The 25,535-nt window shown below is 31.0% G+C and overlaps 2 protein-coding genes across 4 annotated transcripts; both read left to right on the plus strand.

Annotated features, from left to right (window-relative positions):
* Nucleotides 1-4,527: 4,527 nt before the first annotated feature.
* On the plus strand, nt 4,528-11,955 carry LOC110633830 (nuclear poly(A) polymerase 1). 3 transcript variants are annotated; one of them, XM_021782609.2, is made up of 13 exons: nt 4,528-4,677; nt 4,778-5,459; nt 5,559-5,636; nt 5,822-5,929; nt 7,753-7,815; nt 7,912-8,073; nt 8,630-8,743; nt 8,847-8,909; nt 9,002-9,331; nt 9,540-9,704; nt 9,852-10,796; nt 11,534-11,610; nt 11,734-11,955. In XM_021782609.2, the coding sequence occupies exons 2-13, from the start codon at nt 5,334-5,336 to the stop codon at nt 11,768-11,770; spliced, it is 2,268 nt and encodes a 755-aa protein (XP_021638301.2). In that variant the 5' UTR covers nt 4,528-4,677; nt 4,778-5,333; the 3' UTR covers nt 11,771-11,955. The 3 variants fall into 3 exon arrangements, with proteins under 3 accessions (XP_021638301.2, XP_021638300.2, XP_021638303.2); XM_021782608.2 differs by having other exon boundaries at nt 11,766-11,955; XM_021782611.2 differs by lacking the exon at nt 5,822-5,929 and having other exon boundaries at nt 11,766-11,955.
* A 1,284-nt stretch (nt 11,956-13,239) lies between these two features.
* On the plus strand, nt 13,240-17,419 carry LOC110633801 (uncharacterized). Its single transcript, XM_021782570.2, has 2 exons — nt 13,240-13,513; nt 16,713-17,419. Exons 1-2 carry the CDS (start codon nt 13,349-13,351, stop codon nt 17,271-17,273), a joined length of 726 nt encoding a protein of 241 aa, XP_021638262.1. The 5' UTR covers nt 13,240-13,348; the 3' UTR covers nt 17,274-17,419.
* Nucleotides 17,420-25,535: the final 8,116 nt, after the last annotated feature.

Genomic DNA, 25,535 nt, shown 5'->3' on the forward strand with positions numbered 1-25,535 from the left:
GGATATGTTGAAAATGTGTGTACTTGACTTTAGGGGATCATGAAAAAAGTTCCTTTCTCTAGTTGAGTTCATATACAATAACAGCTATCACTCTAGTATCGGAATGGCACTATGTGAAGCTCCACATGGAAGAAAGTGCAAGTCTCCTGTGTGTAGGGAAGAAGTAGGTGAAAGAACTTTACTAGGAACGTAGTTAGTGGACATTACCAATCAAGCCATGCCCTTAATCAAGGCAAGATTAAAGACAACAACCAGTAGACATAAGAGCTATGCAGATCTCCATAGAAGAGAAGTGATTTTCCCAAAAGGGGATATGGTGCTTCTAAAGGTATCACTATTAAACGGTATTATTCGATTTGGAAGGAGAGGCAAACTAGCTCCAAGATATATTCGACCATATGAGGTTCTACAAAAGGTTAAAAATGTACCTTATAAGCTAGCCTTACCACCAGAAATGGAGATGATCCGTCTGATGTTTCATATTTTTATGTTGCGAAAGTATATGGTAGATCTGAATAAGGTTATAAATGAACCCAACATGGAAATTTCACAGAATCTTTCTTATGTGAAACAACCAGTACAGATCGTGGACACATAGATTAGTAAGCTTAGAAACTTGGAGATACCTATGGTCAAAGTCCTTTGGAATCACCATAACATGAAAGAATGCACATGGGAGACTCATGACTCCATGTTACACTAATATCCTCATCTATTCTAGATATGTTTTGCCATGTCTATTTATGTTATGCTTTATGTGTTTACATGTTGTATGTTTATTTTAACATTCGAGGACGAATGAATATATATATATATATTTTTTTTTTGGGGGGGGGGGTGGGAGGAATGTAACACCGGCCATTTCTCTATATCGAAATTTCTATCGTTGATAGAATATTCTGATGAATTCAAAGATTACACAGGCAAGCAAATGGTGGTAAGAAGTGTGTGATATTTTCAAAATGTATAAAAAAAAAGAAAGAAAATGTATTAGTGGTTTTGCTTAAAGAAAAGTTTTAAGAATTTTTGAGCAAATGGAACTTTGGTAGCCAAAAGATGGACTTTTGGCAGCCAAAATCCTTTTTACTATTCAAATTGATTTTGGGCAGAATGGACTTTGACAATGAAACTATGACTTTCGGCAGTCAAAAGTCCCTCGATAAGTAATGGTGTAAAAGGCTAACAACTTGTTTTTTTGACCCAAAAGTGACTTGATTTCTCACTCCTCTTTCTCTCTCAACTAAGTACACATGCAAATGGCTGTCCAAGGAGATTTTCTTGGCTATTGCACGTAGTGAAGCTTGATTTCTTCTTCGGGGAAGCTTGGAGAACGTGGATTGAGCTATCAATTCACTTTCTTCTCCATTTCAAGGAAATATGTAATTCCTCTTTCTTTTGGTCCTTTAGAAGAATTCAAGTATACTTAATCATATGAATTTATTGGATTTTGAATTACATGTGATTGTTTCATGGTTTTAAGTTTTAGTCTTGGAAAAAGGGGTGCATGTTGAGTCTTTGAATGAAAGTATGTTTTTCTTTGATGTATTTTGGGTGTTTGATTGATAAATGAAGTGTTGTTCTTATTTTTTGTTAAGTCCAAGTGTTTATGGACCTAGAATGGTTAGTTTCCTTAGTTAAACCTAAGGATTTCTTATTTTTGTATCAATGAAAGTTTGATGGAACCTTGAATCTTAGTTTGTAAGTATTGTATGTGAGCTTGGGGCATGGATTCAAGTTGTTTTAGGCCTTGGGAATGTGTTTATGTGTTTGAATTGTGATTTGGAGCTTTGGGGTATGTTTTGGAGGTTTTGGGAAGAAAAATTATGCTATTCTTGACTGGGGAATTTTGAAAATTTTCAGGTTCAATTGTCGAATACCATTGTTTTAGAAGCCAAAGCATATGGTTTCTCAGGAAAATCTGAAGAAATTCTAAGTTCGATAGCTGAAGTCCAAGCCTTCGATAGCTGTAGTGGCTACTGCCTAAAATGGGCACCCGATGATTAAAGGTTCAGCAGCTAAAGTCCAAGATTCCTGTAGTCGAACTTGGTTCTGCCAGCATTATTTCTTCTTTAATTCTAAGGTTTCAAAACATGATTTTATAATTCCTAAGGGCTTAAAATAAGATGTTTGAATGTGTATAGAGTTCTAAAGCTTCAAATAACTCACTAGGTTCCTATAGTTATAGGATCGGACTTGAGGGATTCAAGAAGCTAAGGATCCGAGGTTAGTTGTCGTTCATAATAGGTGGTTGATAGGCTACAAGAGCTGAGTAATTCTAACCTTAATAAATGTAAACTTGTTAAATTTAACTTATAATCATCCTTATGCATAATATCATATTTATTTAGGGTGTATGTATCTAAAGCACAAATATATTATATAATTGCATAATTATTGTTGGTGCATGATAGATTATGGATAACCCATTGACTCTCTCCATGTTTACGACCCTGTTATATTATATATGTTATGGATTTATAAAATCTAAGAGGAGATCTTACAATACCTCTTAGTGCATGACACATGTTATGTTACAAGTGGAAGTCTTGAGGAGTCTTTGTATAAGTCGAGCATATTAAATACTGTAAGCAAAAGTCCTGAGTAGCCTTTGTATGAGCTGGCATATTGGATTAGGGGAGTCACTGATGACATTTCTATCCTATGTGAAATATTTAAGATGTGAAAACTCATATGAATGATGTATTGCATATGTATGAAATGAACGTGATAATTTATGCGGTTAGTTTACTCACTGAGTTTGTGTAAGCTCACCCTTTTCCCCTAACCCCAGGTGTATGAGTACAGAAATAAAAGAGTTCTTTGGAGCTTGAGTAGCAAGAATAGCTATGGAGTGCTTAAATGTATATTGTATGATTAGTGGACATATAATATGTAATGGAGTAATTATTGTGCTGGTGTTCAAAATTTGATAGATGTTTTTATTAAGAATAAGTAATGCAATTCTGTATATTTTAAATGTAAGCTAACTCATCATGTAAGAATGTATGTATGAACCAATTGCAAAAGTGTTTTATGTATGAAAAGGTTCAAATTCTAGATTGATTTTTATGATGGTGATGAATGAGAAACCTAAAGTGTAATAGTTTGGAATATACTTGGATTGTGAGATACATGATTATGTTTATGATTAACAAGTTTTAGGCTTGTTACGGGTTCCAACAACTTTAATTTAACCCGATATTAAGTGCTCGTAACAGCCCTCTGGTTAGGTTGTTATATTTACGTTATTTATATTCGTTATTTGTGATTTAATTTATTTTTATGTAATTTTTTCTTAATTTTTCATATATGATATAATATTATTATCATTTATTATCATTTGTTACCACAATTATATTTTATTAATAATTATAGTTGATTTATATTTTAAATTTTTTACATATTTGATTTCTATATTTTTTTTAAATCATTCTATTTGATTCTACTATTTATATAATTTAGTATTATTTTTCATACACATATATACATATACATTACCCACTGAAAAAAAGGTAAAAAAAAAAAAATTCAGTAGAAAAAAAAAGGTCATATCATGAGTTAAAATTAATTAAATTTAAATTTTATTATATGAAGTTATCCTTACTAATATTTAAAAAAAAATTACAACTTTTTAACAAATAAAATTTGTCATTAAATAGCTCCTTTATAATAATTTTATAGTTTGACATTATAAATCTATAAATATTTAAAATAATTAAAAAAATAAAATAGTGTAAATAACATTCACTGTTTAATGTTATTCATTAATTTATTGTGATACATTAAATATTTATTAATAAATTAAAAATACTTATAAAATTAAGAATATAAAATTATAATAAGATTTTTAATATAAGTATAATTATTATTAAAATAATATTAAAATTTTAATTTATTAATTATAATAATATTAAAAATTAAAATTATTTATAGATTTATGGCTAAAAATTATAGTGACGAATTTACATAAAATTGTCTTTCACTAGTAATGAATAAGGCATCATTTAAACATATTAACAATGACTTTGTCTAAATAATTTTTATTATTAAATATATTAGCAACGAATACACTACGTTAAATGTAACATAGATAAATTTTTATAACTATTATAAATTTTAGGTTAATAATGTCTTTTACTTTTACTTATTAATTTTTTATTTTAATTAATTATTTTTTATAAAATTTTATATTTAAATATAAAAAAATTAAAAATTTTAAATTTGTATCAATAAAAAATAAAAAATTTTAAATTTATATAAATTTTAAATTAATTTAAATAATTAAAAAATAATTATAATTAATTTAAAAAATAAAAAATATTTTTAATAAACTCAGTGTTTCTCATATGTAAATTTATATATTATAAATTATAGATTAATAAAATCTAATATTTTGGTTAACAGCTTTATCTGTTTCGATTGAAACAATAAAGTACAAACTAAAATAAAATAAAAAATAAATTTAATAATAATAATAATAATAATAATAATAATAATAATAATAATAATTATTATTATTATTATTATTATTATTATTATTCACCGCCCGAGAGATACATATCTGTTTGGAAGGAACGGAACGAAAATAAACGAAACTTTCCGCTTCCACTCTCTTTTTATCATTATCAAGCATCGACTCAGACGCGCTATTTCTCTCCTGGTGTCTCCTTCTCTCGAGTAAGTGCTCTCTCTCTCTCTCTCTCTCTCTCTCTCGCTTTCCCTTTGTGTGTCTTTCTTATGTGTAGGTGTATAATTTTATAGTGATGATCGTTTTCAGGTTCCTTTTGAAGCTTTGTGGCTTAATTGATCGCCACGGTCGGAGATTTTTAACCAGAGCAGGAACGTAATTCTAATTAAAGTGGAGGTGCTCGTTTCACCACATGATCCGTGCATATTTGAGCTTTGTTTTTCAATTAAATTAGGATTAGGGTTTTCTTCCCCTTTTCAGAAGCCCTAAATTCTGTTGTATTCTGTTCTTATACTTATATTATTTATATTGTACAATTGAATTTAGGGTTTTGTTTCTTTGATTTTGGATTTTCGTTTCTACAAGTTTCGGGGTTGCTTGTGTTATGGTCCCATTTCATTGTAGCTCTCTTCGTCCAATACTGTACAATCAACGATTATTTCTCCATTCTTAGTTTTTTCCCCTTTTCTATTTTATTTGCTTTTTTTTTTTTCTATTTAAATGTTTGTTTAAGGCATCATCAATAAATATTGTGCCTGATATCCCCATATTCAAAACTCAGACAAGGAGAGAGAAGTGAAAAAAAAAGGAGAATTACCATTAAGAAAAACAACAAAATAATAAAAATTTGTGAAAGGAATTACAAATGGGGAGCCCAGGATTAAGCACCCGAAATAATGGGCAGCAGCAACAACGGCTAGGCATTACGGAGCCCATTTCCTTGGGTGGACCAACAGAGTACGATGAGATAAAAACCCACGAACTTGAAAAGGTTCACCTGTGGCTTTGTTTATTCTTCTTTCCTTATTCTGATCTTGTCAAAGTAGTGGTTCTATAAATGCTGAATTTGAGTATATGTGGGCATGTCCAGTTTTTGCGAGATGTGGGACTGTATGAGAGTCAGGAGGAGGCTGTGAGCAGAGAGGAAGTTCTTGGGAGACTAGACCAGGTTGAAATTTATTTCCTTGGCATTATATATAATGTAAAAATATAGATTTTGTTACTGGCTTGTAGAATGATTGTTCTCTATTTTTTGAAGCTTACTATAATGTCTTGGGAATTTAGTAGTGCAATTCTTAATTTCTCTCTGTTGCTTAAAAATATTTATTGTATTGATGATATAAAATGGAACAGATAGTGAAAAATTGGGTCAAAGCAATTAGCCGTGCAAAAGGGTTGAATGAGCAACTAGTACAAGAAGCAAATGCTAAGATTTTCACCTTTGGTTCTTATCGGCTAGGGGTATGTGTCTAATCTTATCTTTCCATTGTCAAGAGTTGTTTGCAATTGTCATTTTTTTCATACATGCTTTGTAGCTTGGAAATTGAGGGGGAGAAAGATAGGCATGCTGTCACTTGATGCTCTACCTTGAGCCAGCTGATTTATTTCACGCTTGTTTGTATGGCCATGTGGATGGGTTAAATTAACTCTGTTCTCGGTGTCAGCTGGTTTTGTATTTTTAAGGATATTCTTTTTTTTTTATTTTTATTTTCACCTTCTTCCATTTTCAAGCCAATAAGAACGTGAAGTTCCATTTGGTATATTTTTGGTATGTGTGTAATTCAATCATTTAGAAGATCCTTGTTTTTTGAAAGGTAAAAAGCAACAAAATATGCAAGAGATTGATATCATATTTAGGGACTGTGCATTGGATTGTTAGCTGGATTCGCGGTAACAGTATGTAAAGCTACCGTGCCAATGTTAATGCTAACCAAGCACCTTTGAAATTTTTGGTTGAGCTTTTGGAGTGTGAAAATTTTAACTGCACATTGGGTTATCCTCCTAGATCATAAATTACAAGATTGGTCCTTTAACCGGAAGCGTCTTTGCTGTCATTGTCTTTCTTTTATTTTTTTTTTCTTATTTTTTCTATGAAGAGGTTGACTAGGAAATGGCGGGATAATGGGAGATGTTCTGGTTGAGTGGAGTTGTAAACATTATTATTTTTTTCCCTCATGTTATTAAATTTTGGTAGGGGATCAAAGTATTTGTTGGTTTTGAGGTGAGGTGGCAGTCTATCTATGAATTGATGAAAGAAGCTTGATTTTGGTCTAAGAAGCTAGCAAGTAGCAACTATGTTATCTATTGTTAAAGAAGATGAACCCAATAAAAAAAAAAAAAAGATTTGAAAGGAGAAGGGGTGGAAAAGAAAGCAGTGGAAGAAATTTCTATAGATATCTGCTTTAGAAATGAAGAACTACAAAATAATAATCACAAATTGACATAGAGAGAGAGAGAGAGAGAGAGAGAGAGAGAGAGAGAGAGAGAGAGAGAGAGACTTGATAATACAGGGGAAAGGTCCTTTGCCTACTTCTCAGAAAAGAAGAAAAAGGAAGATCTTATGCAATTCTATAAATTCTACTAGCAGGGTTTTTTTAACTTCCTTTTCTCCCACTTTCTCCCCATTGGCTTATATATATATATATTGTGCTGAATGCTTCTGCCAGTATTGTGTAACATATTAAGATGGCAGAAAGAGTTTAAAGAGTGATAGTTTAGTAGCTTCAAGCTGTTAACTCATGTTGTCTTTGCTTTTCCCTTAGCTATGACTACCCATTGGTGGTCTAAAGCCACTTTGCATTTTCATTAATCTTTCATCTACCTGATACTAGAAGGCGTGTGTGAAGTTTGAGGGCTTACCAAATGTTTTCCTAGTTAATATGCTGGATTGCTGGTTTCTAAGCAACTAATTTGCCATTTATGATTTACCAGATATATAAATATAAATTTATCTGAATACAATTTTGAATATTATATGCAAATTACAAAAAATAGTAGTGTGGTTAGGAATCATTCATCACGCATATCAAGATCTAGGAGGGGTTAGAAAAAAAAAAACTGTCCATCTAAATCATAAATTTTTGTTAGCAGTATATTGTAATAGGGAAAAAAGTTGTTATGCTGTCTAATAAAAATTTTAAGAAAAGAAAGGATTTAATTTCTAATTGATTCTGGTGTGCACTCAGATTAGTGTTTTGAAATATCTGCTGCTGTGCTTACTGATTTTTTCGAGTATCTATTCAAATATTTCTCTCTTATTTTATTTTATTTTATTATTTTTTTAGGTGCATGGCCCTGGTGCAGATATTGACACGCTTTGTGTGGGACCTAGACATGCAACACGAGAAGTGCGATCAGCTCCTGCCTCTTTATGGTGCATCGAATTTTAATTTCAGCTTTGATGATGCTTAGTGAATTAAACAATGTTTCTATGTTGGTTGCAGGAAGATTTTTTTGGTGAGCTATATAGAATGCTTTCAGAGATGCCTGAAGTGACAGAGTTGCATCCTGTGCCTGATGCGCATGTTCCAGTAATGCAATTCAAGTTTAAGGGTGTTTCTATAGATCTTCTTTATGCAAAGCTGTCCCTTTGGGTGATTCCTGAAGTAAGTGTTGGTTTAACTTGTCATCTTTGTTTTGTTGAAAATGTCCTCTTTTTCTTTATTGGATGTGCTTTATTTTCTTAGTCAATTAATTCTAGTCTTATTATTATGACACCAATGGCACGCTTGACCTACTGTTTTTGTGTCTTCCATAATACATGCATAAGTTATGGAGCTTTTTTTTATTTTCCATAATACATCAAGTATTCTTACCATAATACATCAAGTATTCTTACTTGGAATAACAGAAAAAAGAGAGGAGAAAAAGAGTTAGTGGTAGGCTGGTAGCAAGTTCTGTGCTTTATGAGAGTATGTGGATAGGTGCTTCTTTCCTTGGTTGTTGAGGAATATGTGTAATGGGATATTTTGAGTTTAAAGCATAAAGGTTTTACATGCTTCATTGGGATGATCATTCCTTTCAAGTTTCAAGACCCTATTTTCTCTATTTATTTGTTTGATATCATGCTCATATGCGTCTCGTTATATTCTTATTTATTTTTGTTTTATTTTGTAAATTTTAACGATTTGGATTTTTTTTAACATTATTATTTTTTCACAGGATTTAGATATTTCACAGGACTCAATACTACAAAACGCTGATGAACAAACTGTCCGCAGTCTTAATGGTTGCAGAGTTACTGATCAGATTTTGCGCTTGGTGCCAAATATTAAGGTTTTGACATTGCTTTGTATTTTAAACTTTTTTTTTCTTTTTCCAGTTTGATTTGTTGCTATCACATTCATTGTTTCAAACTGTTTCTTTTCCTTAAGTGCAGAATTTCCGAACAACCTTGCGATGCATGAGGTTTTGGGCAAAACGCCGTGGTGTTTATTCAAATGTATTGTTCTTTGTTCTGAAGTTGATTGTTTTGCTATTTGTTACCATCCTGTTTAATGTTTATCAAATTGTTTGCCTGTTTCTCATGTTCAGGTTGCAGGGTTTCTTGGCGGTATAAATTGGGCATTACTTGTTGCTCGTATATGCCAGTTATATCCCAATGCATTGCCCAATATGTTAGTATCTCGGTTCTTCAGGGTATACACTCAGTGGCGTTGGCCAAATCCAGTGATGATTTGTGCCATTGAAGAAGGTTCTCTTGGTCTCCCGGTTTGGGATCCTAGAAGAAATCCGAAGGACAGGTTTCATTTGATGCCTATTATTACTCCTGCATATCCTTGCATGAATTCTAGCTACAATGTGTCATCAAGCACTTTGTGCATAATGACAGAAGAATTTCAGAGGGGGAATGAGATTTGTGAGGTATGATTTTTTGATTTGTGAGATATCTTGCTTTTCCCATTCAAAGTACATAAACATGGAAATACAGTTTGAAGAAAAATTTTACCTTCTTCTTTCTTTGTTCCAATGGTGAAGAAAGTAGATAAGTGAACCTTTTAGTTTATCTATTTATTTTTGGAAATTTGTGAAAGAGGACAATGGTGGATTTCATGGTTTCTGGTGCTTGCAGGCTATGGAGGCACACAAGGCTGATTGGGGTACCCTTTTTGAGCCTTTTTCCTTCTTTGACGCATACAAGAATTACCTACAAATAGACATCAATGCAGAAAATGAAGATGATTTAAGAAACTGGAAAGGGTGGGTTGAATCGCGTCTCCGTCAGCTTACATTGAAGGTGAAGTTTCTTTTCCTCCTCCCCCCTCCCCTAAAAAAAAAGTTTTTTATTTTCAGCTCTCTAATGTGTGTGCTCTATTCCCATAAAGAAAATTTTCTGTCTTTAATGTATTGTGACACTCATTCCAGCTGTTTATTTCTAACATAGATTGAGAGGCACACTTACAATATGCTTCAGTGCCATCCGCATCCGGGAGAATTTACAGACAAATCTAGACCTCTACGTTGTTCTTACTTTATGGGTTTGCAACGTAAACAAGGGGTTCCTGTAAATGAAGGTGAACAGTTTGATATAAGGTTAACTGTTGAGGAATTTAAACACTCTGTCAACTTGTATACCTTATGGAAGCTTGGAATGGAGATCCATGTAACCCATGTAAAACGGAGGAACATACCTAGCTTTGTTTTTCCTGGTGGCATTCGTCCATCTCGTCCGTCAAAAGCAACTTGGGATAGCAGGCGAAGTTCAGCTGAAAAGTCATCTGAAGCTAAAGGAGTTTCAGATGGCTTGGATGATGGAAGGAAGAGAAGGCGAATTGATGATAATGTAGCAAATACCATGAAAAGTGCCAACTCCTCTGCTGGTGTTTCTTTCAGTGGGGAAGTTAATGAGGGAAGCCCTTCTGTTGGAAATGTCTCTGTAGGGAGTGGCTTTGTGAGTGCAAATGGGGAGCCAATGGAAGAAAAATTGGAGAGTAATAGAACAGATGGTGTAAACAATTCAAAAGGCTTATCAGGGAATCTTGCTCAAGATGGGGAGCTTAATGCACAAAGTAAAGATTTGTTTGCCACCAATGATGCCCCTTTCTCTAAGGAGGCTGAGAAGCTGGCAATTGAGAAAATAATGTCTGGTCCTTACATTAATAGCCAAAGTTTAACACAAGAACTTGATGAGCTTGAAGATGATTTTGAATATAGAAATCAGATCAAAGATTCAAGGGGTAATAAAAAAGACATCTCAGTGGAATCTACATCAGCAAATATGACAGCAACATCATTGGCAAATGTAGCTGTAATGCCATCACATATATCCAGCAATGGAGCTGATCTATTTGCTTCGTTATGTCCAAGTGGCGGCTTGGAGGAGCTTGAGGTATTTTCTGCTGTCTAGAAGTACTAGATTGTTGCTTTACTACGCTCCTATATCAGATTTGCATTTTTATTTTATTTTATTTTATTTATTTATTTTTTTAATTTCTGGCTGGTTGCGTAGCTTGCATTTACTTGTGTACCATATCTCTTCTATTATGTTGCACTTTTCCTGTTTTTTTCATGCGATTAAAAAATGCACTTAAGATCCTGCCATTAGGTTTGAGGATGAAGATAAATTTTTTTTTTTTGGCCTGGGTGATGGAAAAACATTTCATACTGTTTTTGAGATAAGACTGTCAGTATACTACTTGCACACATGGGTGGTGCCTGCTATTGATGATGAAGGATCTTTTTAGGACTGGATAGAAAATTTTTTTTATAAAATATTATCTATTTATTTTAATTTTATGTTAATTTAAAGATTTTGATTATGATATGCTAATGATGTATGATGATGTGTTTTCATATTAACCTTTTTATGAGTGCACATGGACATTAGATTGGATAGATTTTAATAGTTTAAAATAAAAGTTAAAAAAACTTGATAGAAATTTGTTTTGCTTTAAAGTTGAGTTGCTTCTCTTTAGATACTGCTAGATTCAAAATCCTCGCTTAACATTGATAGATTGACCTTTATATAGTTTCTGATTCGTCTTTAGTATCTTCTCCCATTTAAATTGCTTTTTTTTTTTTGTCATATCGCTCTAGTTTCAGCTAACCTTGTCTCTTGTTTTAAAGCCTGCTGAGCTTATGGCACCATTATCTAATGGGTTCTGTTTTACTGCACCTGTGGCACAGAAGAAGCCGCATATAAGGTAATTTACGTTGCAATACTACTGAAAAGAGCAATCAACATTATGTTACAATTAAATGTTAGACAACGTGTTTTGATCTCAACTGCTTTTTACGCTCTTCTTTTTTTTTTTTTTTTTTTCAAGGCATCTGGATATATCTTGTTTTTGGCTCGCAGGTTGAACTTCACTTCTTTAGGTAAAGCTAGTGGCAAAAGCACATAAAGGGATGTTAAGCATCAGCTGGAGCCAGTCTTGTGCTTGTGCAGTTTTTTTATGAGAACCAAATGAAAAAGAGAAAAATTTTTTTTTCCCTACTTTTGTAACGTTGACATCCTATAATTAATAAATCTTGAATTTGCAAATCAATCTCCCATTTCTCGTAATATTTGATATCGGAAAGCTTATTCTATTTACATTTCTTGTTGCACAATGTTGGACTTTCAGTTTGATTACGGAGAACGTTATTCAAGGAGCATCCCTTGGAAGCTAATAGACCTCTAGGAAAAATATAGCAGTTTCTAAATTGTTCTGCAAGTAATAAAATAATTTATGAAAATAATTTTTTTCAAAACAGAAAATATTTATGGTGATTTGAGAAAAAAAGAGAATAAATGAATGTAGCCCTCTTTTCTTTTTTTTTTTTTTTTTTTTTTTTATTTATATATATATCGGTATATTATTTTAGAATGTTGAGAGTGATAATGTTTTTAAAATTACATTTCCCCCCATCAACTGGCTCATTTTTTAGTCAGAGGTGCGTCATCAATGGCAGATGAAGTCATCTGATTAGAATACCTTCCTAATTATGTCGCTTGTGTTGCAAGCAATGGCGTAATCAGTTGATTTTCTTTAATGCAATTTCCGTTATATGGATGACCAGATTTTGATTCAAATGAAAAAATTAAATTGAATCGATTTGATTTAATTAATTTAATTTTAAATTTTAATCTGTTCGGTTTTATATTATAAAAATTTTATTTATTTTGATTCGATTTAATTTTGAAGGGAAAAAATTAATTAAATTAAATTTAATTAAATAATAATTTTATATATTCAAATCGAATTAAATCAAACTGAATTGATTTTTGAATTGATATATTTTTATGAGAAATTTATGAATTATATTTAATTATATACATATAAATTATTGAATTTTGGTTTAAACTAAAGTCAAAATTAAATCAAATAACTTGAAAATCAAGTCTAAATTAAAAAATAATAAAAAATCAAAACCGATCGATTTGAATCGAACCGAACCGAACCAAAATAGAGGGTTCAGTTTGAACTAAACCAAACCGAATCAAAATAGAAGGATTCAGTTCGATTTGATTTTTTATCAATTTCAATTTGATTTGATTTTTAAAATATATAATTCGATTTTCATAATTTAATTCGGTTTGATTCAGTTTGAACTGAATGCTCACCCATACATACGTGATTCTATTTAGTTTTGTTGTTTGAATAATCGTTGAGAAAATTATTTTTTTATATATATTAATTAAAAATTATTAAAAGTAATTTAAAATAAAATTTTATAATATAAACATACTTAATTAATTTATCTAAACAATAAGCCATTTGTAAAATTATTCCAAAAATTAATCGTAGATGAAACGTCCACGCTTCATGTCAGAAAGTGGAAAGAGAAAGTAGGAAAGGGAAAGCACAAAGCAGAGTATGAGGACCCCGACCATTGTTCTTAGTATTCTTGTAATCTTTCTTTCTTCATTTCATTCATTTCCCTCGTAGGGAGTAGAGGATGATGGAGGAGGAGAGTCTAGACTATGTGCTGGTACCTATGGGCATGTTGGTGATGGCTATATACCACTCTTGGCTTCTTTTCACCATTCTCAAATATCCTCGCCGCACTGTCATTGGCATCAATGCTGAATCCCGCCATCAATGGGTCCATGCAATGATGACTGTAACTTCCATTTTTCTCTACACACTTTTCTTGTAGGAATCATTTGAGATCAGTCTTTATACTTATTACTGTTATTCTACTTGGTGGAAATGAAAATCGTTTTGGTCTTTGTTCTTCTTTTAACTTTAGTTAGACATGCCTATGATTCTGTTGTTAATTTCACTGTTTTGCCTTTCTATTCTGATTATTAATTTGATGGGGGCGCTGGTGTCAATTGCTTGTGTTGTTTTTCAAGATCTTCTTGTGCCTTTTTTAATTAGGGATGCTGTTTGCTTGTGGGTGCTTCTTTGATTTCGAGAATCACTTTTTTTTTAATTAAACAATGAGAATCACTTTCGCTGTGGACTTCTTTCTCTACTTCATCTTAACAACAAGGAAGCTAGCTGGGTTTATTGAAGATTAACATATGAAACGCTTCATGGTACAAAACATTCTTTGCACTTTTGGCTTCCTATTCTTGGATTGCTCTCATTACTTGTCCACTAGCATTCAATGTCTGTATTCTCAAGTTCTATTTTGTATATTTATTTTAGTTGTTGATTTTTGTTTCAGCTAAAAAGAATACATTTCTTTTATTGGGAAAAATCCTTGTGATTGATTATTATTATTAAAGAAAGAAGACTATGGATTTGGTTGGGAATTTTAAGAATTTTACGTGATGAAGTAATCGAGTTCAAGAGATGATCTTTCAATAATAAAATAATTTATTAACTAACCAAAACTGTGTAAATTAAACATAATTTTATGGTTAGTTACTAGCCTACAGTTTTCAGAAATATAGTGATGCAGGAGCTAAACAATTTTTTTTTTTTTTGAAGTGTCAGCTTGGCGCCCAGCAGGCACTATTTCCTAAAGCATATTAATTTGGCTGTGTATAGACATTGTTCATGGTACTGTAGTTAGGATTGGTAAAGATTGGAACTTTGTACCTGGATCTAATTTTGTTGTAGATATCTTTGGACTTTGCTTTTGCTTGAACAGAAAATATTAATTTTAAACTATGGTTCAAAAGTCTTAGTTTCTTGTAACGGGACTTGTAAGATCATTATGAGAGACTTTAAACCTACAATTCTTAATAAAATTAAGCAGAGGCTTTTAATTTGCCTTGGGAAATTTGGATTTAGCTTTCTTTGGTACAATGGATTTCTTTTTGCTTCTATAGTTGTTTGCACCTCAAGTATCTCAATATTAGCTAGAAAACACATTGTTTGATTTGTTTTGGAGTGTGGACGGCTGATTTGATATGTGGCAGATGAAGCTCTGTTTCCCTTTTGAAGTATGAGTGTCTGATTTGTTTGCCCATGATAGTTCATATATGGTCCATAATGTTGCTGGGAATGGCAACAGGGTGGGGCAACAGTAATTCCTCATCCTTGTCCCTGCCCTCTAATGGGAGAAATATTTTCCCGTCTTTGTCCCTGTAGGGATCCCTATTCCCCTGTGATATTTGGGTCCATCGATGTCTCATGGGGATCCCTATGGTTACTCATTGCACATTTGGGTCCCCATGTTCAGGGATCACTCTGCTTGGGGCTATGCCCTATCTCATAGAGACAAACTGTGGATTCCCTACCGATTTGGGGCAGATCCCTGCAGGGAATGAGCGACCTCTACACTACTGCCAACCTATATGGTGCTTTTTGTGCTGTAATTGGTAGTGTTTACTAAGAATAAGAGAGGGATATATATCAGATGGCCATATGACTGGCCACGCAAGTAACAGAGTTGACTTATCTCGAGATGTGGCCATATTTTAGAAATTGGTTGTATTATCTTGAGGATATGAAGATCAACAATTGTATCTTAAGGGCACGTGGCAATGTTAAGGAATAGTGATTGGCTGAGTCCATGACCAGATTTTTGAAGAATTGAGCAACATCTATTTGTTCATGGACAAAGCAAAAGAGAACTTCAACCAAGTATATGTTTGCAAAGTGGATCATGGCACCAGCCATGGACATTGGTGTTCATGACAATTGTTGATGGAGGTCTTAGCTGGAATAGAAGCTTTTCTTGATTCAAGGAGTTCTGCTAGAATTTGGAGCTGATAAAGATTGCAAGAGTTGAGCTTTATCATTGTCTCTGCTGCTTTTTTGGCTGGCATGATCATGAACCTCAAGGTTGAGTTCCATGACACAATATTATAGTTTCTCCCACCAGAAGGTCTAGAATTTGAATATCCTAGACACTCGCCTTTCATTACTAAATTTCAACATAAGGTAAGGCAGGGCAGTGTTTTTTGTTTTAGAGCTATTAAAACTTATTTGTAGGTCCTTATACACAACTCTCAAGTTCAACCTTTTAGGTTGATTCTTTTGTGCAGAGTCCTGTGAGAGAACTTTCCTAGCTTGTGATTACATGGTTTGATCATTATCAAGAAGTAGAAGCATTCATGGGCTGCCTATCTTCCGGATCTTGTGCCTGCATTTCACAAGATCTTTGTGCCTCTATTTCTTTTGCCTTTAGTAACTGCTTTGCTTAGTTTTTTTATATTAAGTCATGGTTTAAATTTATGGTCTTGGACCTATTTTGGTTTCTTTGGTTTGGTTTTCGTCTTGATCTCTTGTACCACCTTTTCTTTTTTTTTTTAAAATAACCTAAGCATGATACATCTTAGGTTGGGTGTATTTGGGTTGGTTTTCTGGCTTGGGTTAGACGGATGTTTATGTGCTAAGTTTTCTTGAAATTTAACTATTAATAATATACTTTGCTTATCAAAAGAAAAAAAAGAAGGAAAGAAAGAAAGAAAGCATTCATGGGCGAAAAGTCAAGAGCTGAGAAAAGTCGAGAACTCAGAAAAGTCGAGAACTGAGCTTATCTTACACTTGGATTGTAATTGATTCATTCAAGTCTATGTAAAGGGTCATTACTGTAAATTACTTCTGTACATGGATTCAGTTTTGGTATTCACAATTTGCTTTCCTTCTATCCTACTTTTTCTGCAATAGAGCTCTATATGTCGTCTTCTTGATCTCCTCAAGTTACTTCAACTTATTCAGTTCAATTCCATGGGTTGAAGAAGTTCCTGCTTAACTTCCATTGGTTTAACTAAAGCAGCATTCCTTGTTGTTCTTCTTCGAGCAAAGTAATGGTTCATTGTTCATCATACAACAATTTTTTCTTTGTTCCTGAAATTTTATTTAGAATTTAGTATTGATCCAAATTCCAATTTTAACAATATTGACTTTATAATTTCCAGGATTCCCTGAAGAATGGTGTCTTGGCAGTTCAAACAATACGCAACAGCATAATGGCATCTACACTTCTAGCAACAACAGCAATCACTCTTAGTTCATTGATCAGTGTGTTTGTGAGTAGCACATCAAACTCTGGCAACACAACCTCAAAGCTAGTATATGGAAATAAGAGTTCCATTGTTTCTTCAATAAAGTATTTCTCTATTCTGCTGTGCTTCCTTGTTGCCTTTCTTTGCAATGTGCAGTCAATCAGATACTATGCTCATGTTAGCTTCTTGGCTACTGTACCTACATCAGTACGCAAAAAGGACTCCATTGAATATGTTGCTAGAAACTTGAATCGAGGAAGCTTCTTTTGGTCACTTGGATTGCGTGCTTTTTATGTGTCCTTCCCTCTGTTTCTATGGATCTTTGGGCCAATACCCATGTTTGTGTGCTGCTTAATGATGTCATTTGTTCTTTATTTTCTGGACACAACTTCTAGTTTTACGCGGCGTCTGCACACTCACTCGTTCAGAGTGGAAATGAAAACTGATGATGTAGAATCAGCTGTTTCTTCCTAAGAGCCTTTGAGGATAGAATGTACTGATAATCCCCGTAAGTGCTCTTAACAATCTTATTATAGGATGAATGTCGGCTCAAACTCTGATTACCAACTTGTCTTGTATATATATTTAATATCACCAGGGTTCTTTTATTTATTTATTTATTTTTTCCTACATTGGATGTTATTGATACTCGTGATTTAATTTTTTTATATGTAATTTTTTATAATATAATATTAATAACGAATTAAATTTAGTCATTTATTATCATAATATCAAATTAACATGATTCTATTTTATTCTTAATTAAAGTTGGTTTATATTTTAAAAATTTTTTTTATACTTTTTAATTTTAAACAAAACTTTTTTAAAAAGCACCATAAATTAGTAGTCGGTGATGATCAATGGTATACTAATTATGATATAACTTTAATCATTCTTCTATATATTTTCTTTTAGGTAAGAAAAAAAAAACCTAATTTATTAGGTGATGAAAGTCAATTAGCTTTTAAGTTTTTGAAGTTCATGTTGAACATGAAAAATAGAAATTAATTTTAATTGGAAGTAGAATACAGTTATTCTTAAACTATTAATTTAAGTTTCTTAATTTTTAATTTTGAAAATATTTTTATATTTTACTTAAAATATATTGTTTTTAATATCAGTTAAATTTAATTTATTATTATTATGATATTAAATTATACAATTAATTGAATTTAATCTTTCATTATCATAATATTAAATCATTATATATATTTTTATCCATCCATGTTGACAGTTTAGAGGTGATTATTGCAGGCATTTTACATTTATTTGATGGGTATGTGAGAGAGCTTGTAAGAGTGAAGGTGCCTTGATAAAATTGTTATAATTTATAACAATTTTATCAAGAAGCATATTCTTTCCTTGATCCTATATATGTGCATATTTATTTTTGATAAAAAAATTAATTAAAATTTTAAATTTTAATTGAACTGTAAATACTAATTAACCGGTTTTATAGGTAATTAGTTCATTCATTTTTCTTGTTAATGAATTAAATTTAATTTATAATACTCGAAGGATGTTTAGTAATAGTCCTTCTTTTAATATATATATTATTGTCATAATGTCATTTTTTTCAGATTAATTATATAGCAGTTTGATTTAATTTGGTTAATTAATTATTTTATCAATTGTTAATCAACATTTTCTACGCGAGGAATGTCAGCGGTTGAATAAAATTGTTCATTATTATTTTTGGAATTTTAATTGGATAGCAGTGGACAACTACCACATTGAAGAAGAAATCGAATTCTTTTTTTTCAAATTGAATCAATTAAAAAAAAATTGAATGATTTTTAATTTATAACAATCTATTCATTTAATATGTATATAATTATAGTCATTAATTGGACATAATTAATGACATAAAATACTAAGTATGGCTATAAAAAGTTTGAGTTCATAAAACATTTCGAACCAATGGTATCAGAGTCATTCATTATGACTCTTTGTTGCAATCATGCGGCGCAGGTGGTGACGCCGGAATAGCAGTATTCACCTGGAGCTAGATTAAGCTAGTGCAAAGCCAGCTTATATGGGCATCGAGGTTGCAGAGTATGGTAGAATGTTATGATCCCATTGCAAGAAAACTTGTGTGTCATATATATTGAAAGTATAGGGTTTGAATGTGGGGTATATAGACATGGACCCTTCAATCTCATTAGCTAGCTTTTGGGGTGTGGTTTTCCTGAGAAATTAGTTGCTATTTGATGTTGTGAGCCATATTTATAGGATTGGGTATGATGCCTTTTCTGCCCTATTCGGGACTTATCAACTAATATCTAATCATCTTTTTCTGCATATTACATAAATGTTATTAAAAGTGTAGTGAGCTTCCCGTCAAGAACTTAGCACATCTTACCAGCATGCATCCAACTTTTAACCGAACATTCTATTTTGTATGAGCATCTTGCATTTCATCTGAACTTCTTGCTTCTTGTCCAAAAACTCTATGTTTTATCCAAATATATTATGTCCTAACCAAGCACCTTATATTTTATCCGAACATATTATATCATGACCGAGCATCTTATATTCTATCTAAACATATTATGACCATTGAGTATGGTAGCCTAGTGATTGACCTAGTGATATGGCTTTGTTCCACCCCGGTTCGTCTCTCTGTATTAGCATGATGACTAAATATTGTCTGTTTAGGAGTACAATGGGAGGTAGCGGCAGGCTGTTTAATAATTCGCCTTATTGGGTGCTACCCCGGATTCCGTGATAGGTCCCTTTCTATGGGGTTGATTTGTGATTTTGATTTTTTTTTGAAGTAAAATAGTTAACTTTTAAAAGTAAAATAGTTAATTTTTAAAAATTTAGCAATTGATTCAATGACTGGTTGCTAAATTAGCAACCAATTTATAATTGATTACTAAATTCAATGATCAATTGCTAAATTAAAGAATTATTTTAATTAGCTCTAAAATTAATAATCAATTTCTTATCGGTTGCTAATATCAACCAATTTTTATAACTAAATACAAATCAGTCACTAAAAGCAACCAATTTTCGTTCTTTTTTTTTTAATTGGCAATTGATTTACGAATAATCGATTAAAATTGATTGCTTTTAGCAATTAATTTTTTTCCCAAAAAATTTTCATCCAATTTTTTGTTTTGCTTTTTTTTTTTTAATTTGTAATTGATTTGTGAATGATTTTTGGAACCAATTTTTCCCTCCCAAAAATTCTTGCCTATTTTTTTTTTAAATTTTGATTTGCAATTGATTTGCGAATTAACAACCGATAGAAATCGATTATTATTAATAACTAATTGCAAAATTTCCGCTCAATTTTTAAAAGAAATTGGCAACCGACAATCGATTGTTAAAATCAGTTGCTAATTTGCTTATACAAACCATTATTTTTTTTCTCTTTTCTTTTATTTTTTTCATCTGTCTTTTTTCATGCTCATTTATTTTATTAATCATTTTTTTCTTTCTAACATATTTTCTTCATCATCTTCTTTTTTTCTCATCTATTTTCTTCATTATTTTTTTAGTCTATTTTCTTATTCATCTTTTTATTTCTCGTATATTTTTTCTTCATTATTTTTTTCTTTCTTATTTATTTTCATTTTCATCATTTTTACTTTCTCATCTATTTGCTTCATCATTTTTTTAACTCATCTATTTTCTTCATTTTCTTTTTTTTTTCTCATACTTTTTATTTAATTTATTTTTTTGACATAAAATAAAAATTTTTACACAACAATATTTTTTGTTAGTAAATTATTTGTAGTGTTAATTTTTAGTAATTATATATATATGGTAATTTTTTTAGTAATTTGTCTTATAAATATCTTTTTATTTTTATTTTTTTGTTAATATTTTTGATAATAGTTGATTTATTTAAATTTTTTATTTAGAAATTTAATTTTTTTATTATTTTTTAAATTAGCAACTGACTTTTTAGTTGCTAAATTAGTTGTAAATAACAATCGATTTATAAAATAGTTATAAAATTAAAGACACCAAAATTTTTGTAACTAATTATATTTCAGTTGCTATTAGTAACCTATTTCATTTGTTAAATCAACTGCTACTTGTAACGCCCTCACTTTAGGTAGTTCGTACATTCTACTATTCTGACGACTAACGTTTGTTTGAACAGCTAGGATGTCTGGAACTACAGTCAAACTATAGTGAGGAGGTATAAATTGACTGAATAAAGACCAAGAAAAATTAAGGAAAAATAAAAGAAATGAAATACAATTAGGTTAAATGAGCCGGAACCTCAGCGATGGGTGACCGTACGGGAAAGTAACGGCAAAGGCAGCTACCGATCCCAGACCCTTGAGGAATCTCGAGAAAGAGTTTTCGGGACTTAATTTAAGGGTTACAGAGGTAAAAATTACATTAAAAAAATCAAGGAAAATTCAGAGGAATTTATTTATTGGTATAGATAAAAAATGACCGGTAAGTATAACGGAGGGCATTTTAGTCATTTTAACCCCAGAGTTAAAATTTGACATAAATGTCAATTAAAATAAAATAGATTAAAAATATCAAAAATAAATTTAAATGATAAATTTTGTAAAAGAAAATAAGAAAATAAGAAAATAAGAAAAGAAAAGAAAAGAAATAAAAATTATTACTTTATATTTATGATGTCATATGACATCATTAAAAAAATTGTGGACTAATAGGAATTAAACAAATACAAAAGAAGGGATAAGATTACATTTATAAGAGATAAAAATCAATTAAAAAAAAATAAATAAGTCATCTTTTTCTCCAAAGCTCTCATGGCCGAACCACCTATTTACCCTCCCCACCATTTTTGTCTTTTTTTAGTTTGATTTCTTCCCTTTTCTCACCCTAGAACCCTAATTGGCCTTCACAAAAATTACTCTCCACCTCATAAGGAAGCCATTGATAGTGAAAAGAAGGGATAGAAGTGAAGTTGTCAAGTCACCAAGTGAGGTTAGTGCATTAAACTTCTAATTTCTCTTCTTTAAGCATGAAAATCATGCTAAACTAAGTGTAAATTTCATGAAATTAAAAAGAAATTTTGAGAAAAAGGGGTACTTGAATTTCGGCAGCCCTAAGAAGAGTATGAAATTGATGGTTTTGTTGGTTTTAAATGGGTTAGGGAAGTGGATTAACAAGGTTAAAAGTGTTAGAATTTATTTACGTAAGTGTATGTGGGATTTGGAAAAATTGAAATTAGGGTTTGATCTTGAATTGGGGATTTTGTGATTTAGCTTGTAATTGATGTTGTTGAGATATTTGTTGCCTAATTAAAGTGCTATGTATGCCAATTGAAGTAAGGGAGTTGGAGACATTTGAAATTGGGAGTGCATTTTTCATTACAGGTTTGGGATTGAATGAGTCCAGTATGTTTAATGAACCATAACTGAAATTGTGTAACTCCAATTGGTATGAGGCTAATTGAAAGTGAAACTAGACCCAAAATTACCTATTTTTCATGAAGATACCATGCCCAAATTTCGTCAAAATCTTGACCAAATTACTACCCAAATCCGATGACCATATTGTGAACTCAGAAAAATGACCAAATGAATAGTACATGTTCATTTGGCCATAACTCTCTCTAGACAGGTCCAAATGACCTGAATTTTATATTATTGGAAAGATTAGACATAGGAATACAACTCTTCTTAAGAACACCAAGCCCAGAAATGCCTCTAACCAAATGAAATTGCTGGCCCAAGTGAAGTTACCAAACTGACCAGAATCCATTCTGCCCAGAATTTTTTGGACATAAGCCTACTTGACTAGTTTTGGCAAAATAGCCATAACTTGGTTTATAAAAACCCAAATCCAATAAAATGAGTGGCAAAATTTCCACAATACATAGATCTACAACATTGATGATTTGACCAAAACCCAGAAACCAAGGAAACTAGGTCAATTTACTAGGTTAAGTCAGTATATAAATTCTGAAAATTACCTAAGTGACCATTTGACCCCAGAATACTTACTTAGTCATATCTACCACTAGAAAACTCCAATTAGGATGAGCCATACTGATCTAGAACCCTAAGAAATAGCGCTCCAACTTTGTTTTAGACATGGTCTTCAAACTATGAACATAAGAACCCTAAAATAGAGGTCAAATTTACTGACCTAAACTTGGACCCTGAGGACATAGGGTACCTGAGTCCAGGCTAGTGATTTGGCAATAATTAATTCTACAAAATTTGGAAAATTATAATTAAAATTTCTGAGTGACCATAAGACATACTGTAATAACTTTTATGAAGAACATTAGGTCTAAAAATGACTGTAACAGGTCCAATTAATTAGACTAATACAGACTCCAGAATCTGCCTAATTTTGGACCGAGAAAGAGACAGTGAACCAGTTATGGTTATTTGACCATAACTTGAGGTCTAAAACTTCAAATGATATGATTCAAAAAGGAAAACAAAAATAAGACATAGAGGAACAACTTCTATGAAGGAAGTGTAGCCAAATAAGAGCCACATCTTGGCCAATTTGCTAGGTGAATTTAAGATACTAAACCTGGACCTTGAGAAAGGTTGCTAATATGATTTGGCATATGAGATGAAATAAATTACAATAACTTGCTAAGCATGAAAATGACATGAATCAATGAAACTATGAGTATTAAATAACATTATTTTGCTTAAGTACACCTAGACTCATTTATATAGCTTGGATCAATTGGTATACCAATTAGGGACTACATATTGCAGTACTGCCTACAGGGATAATCACTGACAGACAACATATGTCTAAGATGATTGTTCTACTGACTTTATGCCTGCCCAATGGCTATAGTGCCAATTTTTATTATTACTGGCTTATGCCTGCCCGTTGGCCTTGTGCCTAATATGACCGTTGTATACTGGGTAGACATACGAATGTCTAACCAGTATATTCTTGTGTATCCAGTTTTTATAGTCTGTCATAGGTTACTTGGGCACAGTTATGAGAAATAAAATTTTAAATTCAAACAAGTATATGAGAGAACCATTAATATAAATTATATAAGACCGAATATAAATTACATGAATAAAAAGATCTCAATTAATTTAATTGCTTCCAAAGTTTGATAAACATGAAAAAAAAGGGATTGTAAATTCATATAATTATATATTACCTTATAAGGTTATACTTAAAATAATTATTTTAAATTGTTTAGTTATTTTTCTTTATATATGCACCACTAAGCGTTATGCTTAGCGTGTTGGTTTTTCCATCGCGTAGGTACAGGAAACCCACAACAGCAGCAGTAAAGCCTAGATAGGACTTGAGCAGATCCGCTACAGTGTAGATTGTCACCTTATCAATCATTTTGGTAGAGCTCATGTATAGTTAGATTTTACATTTTGATATTGTATGTAATTAAATGATGTAAATCATTTTTGGATTGTATATAAATTGTAAATATTGTACTTGACTTTATATGAATGAAATGAGTTATTCTATTTTCTTGAAAAATTTATATGAGCAAATGAGACATGATGTGATGAATGAATAGTTGAAATGGATATAAATTATTTTAACAGGTAATAGTAAAACCCGGCATGCATTAATTAAAAATAAAGGAGATTCTGTCTGGGTCTCCACAAAAATAAGATATGATAAAAAAAACAAATTTCTACACGTAAGATAATAAAGTAAATAGACATTAAATTAATATTGTACCCAACAAGACAGGATAGAGTGCTCTGACACCGAATGTAGTGTGCTTTACTCGGCTACACTGTAAGTAGATGTAGGGTGTTACGCTACTAGTAACCGATAGTTTTTTTATCAAAAGTTTTTATCTTTTTAAAATTAATTAATTTGAAAACTGATTTAGTTGTCGATTAATATTTGCAACCAACGTTATTGCAATCTACTAAATTAGTTACTAAATCGATTAGCAATCGATTTTAATGTATTAACAATTGATTCGATTGATTACTAATCCAATTTATTTTTCAGTGAGATGAACTTAATTAATAACCATTAAATTAAATATTTATATTTAAATTCGTATGTTTATTATATATTTTAATTAATTTTATATAAATTTTAATATAAATATTTGATCTAATAGTTATTAAACTTGTTTTTACACGATATCGATCTTATATTAAAAACATCTAAACTTTACTTTCTGCATTGCATTAATGGGTAGTTGTTTTTTTTTTTTGTTTTTTTTTAAAGCCACATAATTCTATTTGTAAAAGGGATGTTGTAAGATGCTTTACTATAAATAAATAGATTCTTAGACCTAGACCTAATTTCTCTAAAAAAGATTAGAAATTCTAGCTTTTTAAAATAATCAATTGATAACTAATGAATAGTATCGACAATCATGCTAATAGACCGATACGGACTATCAATAGTTAGATGCTTATTATTGTATGTATTATTTACATATTTGCGCATTTAAAAAAAAACATTTTTTTTATAATTTTTAGCATTTAGATATTTAATAAAATAATTCAATAATTTTTAGCATTTAGATATTTAAGGCAATAATTCAATAAAAATAATATATATTTTTTTAAAGATAAATTATTTTCTTTAAAAATAATTTAATTTTTTTATTAATAAAAAAATTAAATTATTTTTAAAGAAAATAATTTATCTTTAAAAAAATATATATTTTTTTAAAAGTCATTTTATAAACTTTAACAATCTTATTAAAATGAGAAAATATTGATACATAAATAATACAAATATACACAATTAGCTTAACATTATAACCAAACAATAAAATGTATAAATTATTTTTTACAAAAATAA

Source organism: Hevea brasiliensis, chromosome 2 (assembly GCF_030052815.1).
Source record: "Hevea brasiliensis isolate MT/VB/25A 57/8 chromosome 2, ASM3005281v1, whole genome shotgun sequence".
Lineage (NCBI taxonomy): Eukaryota > Viridiplantae > Streptophyta > Magnoliopsida > Malpighiales > Euphorbiaceae > Hevea > Hevea brasiliensis.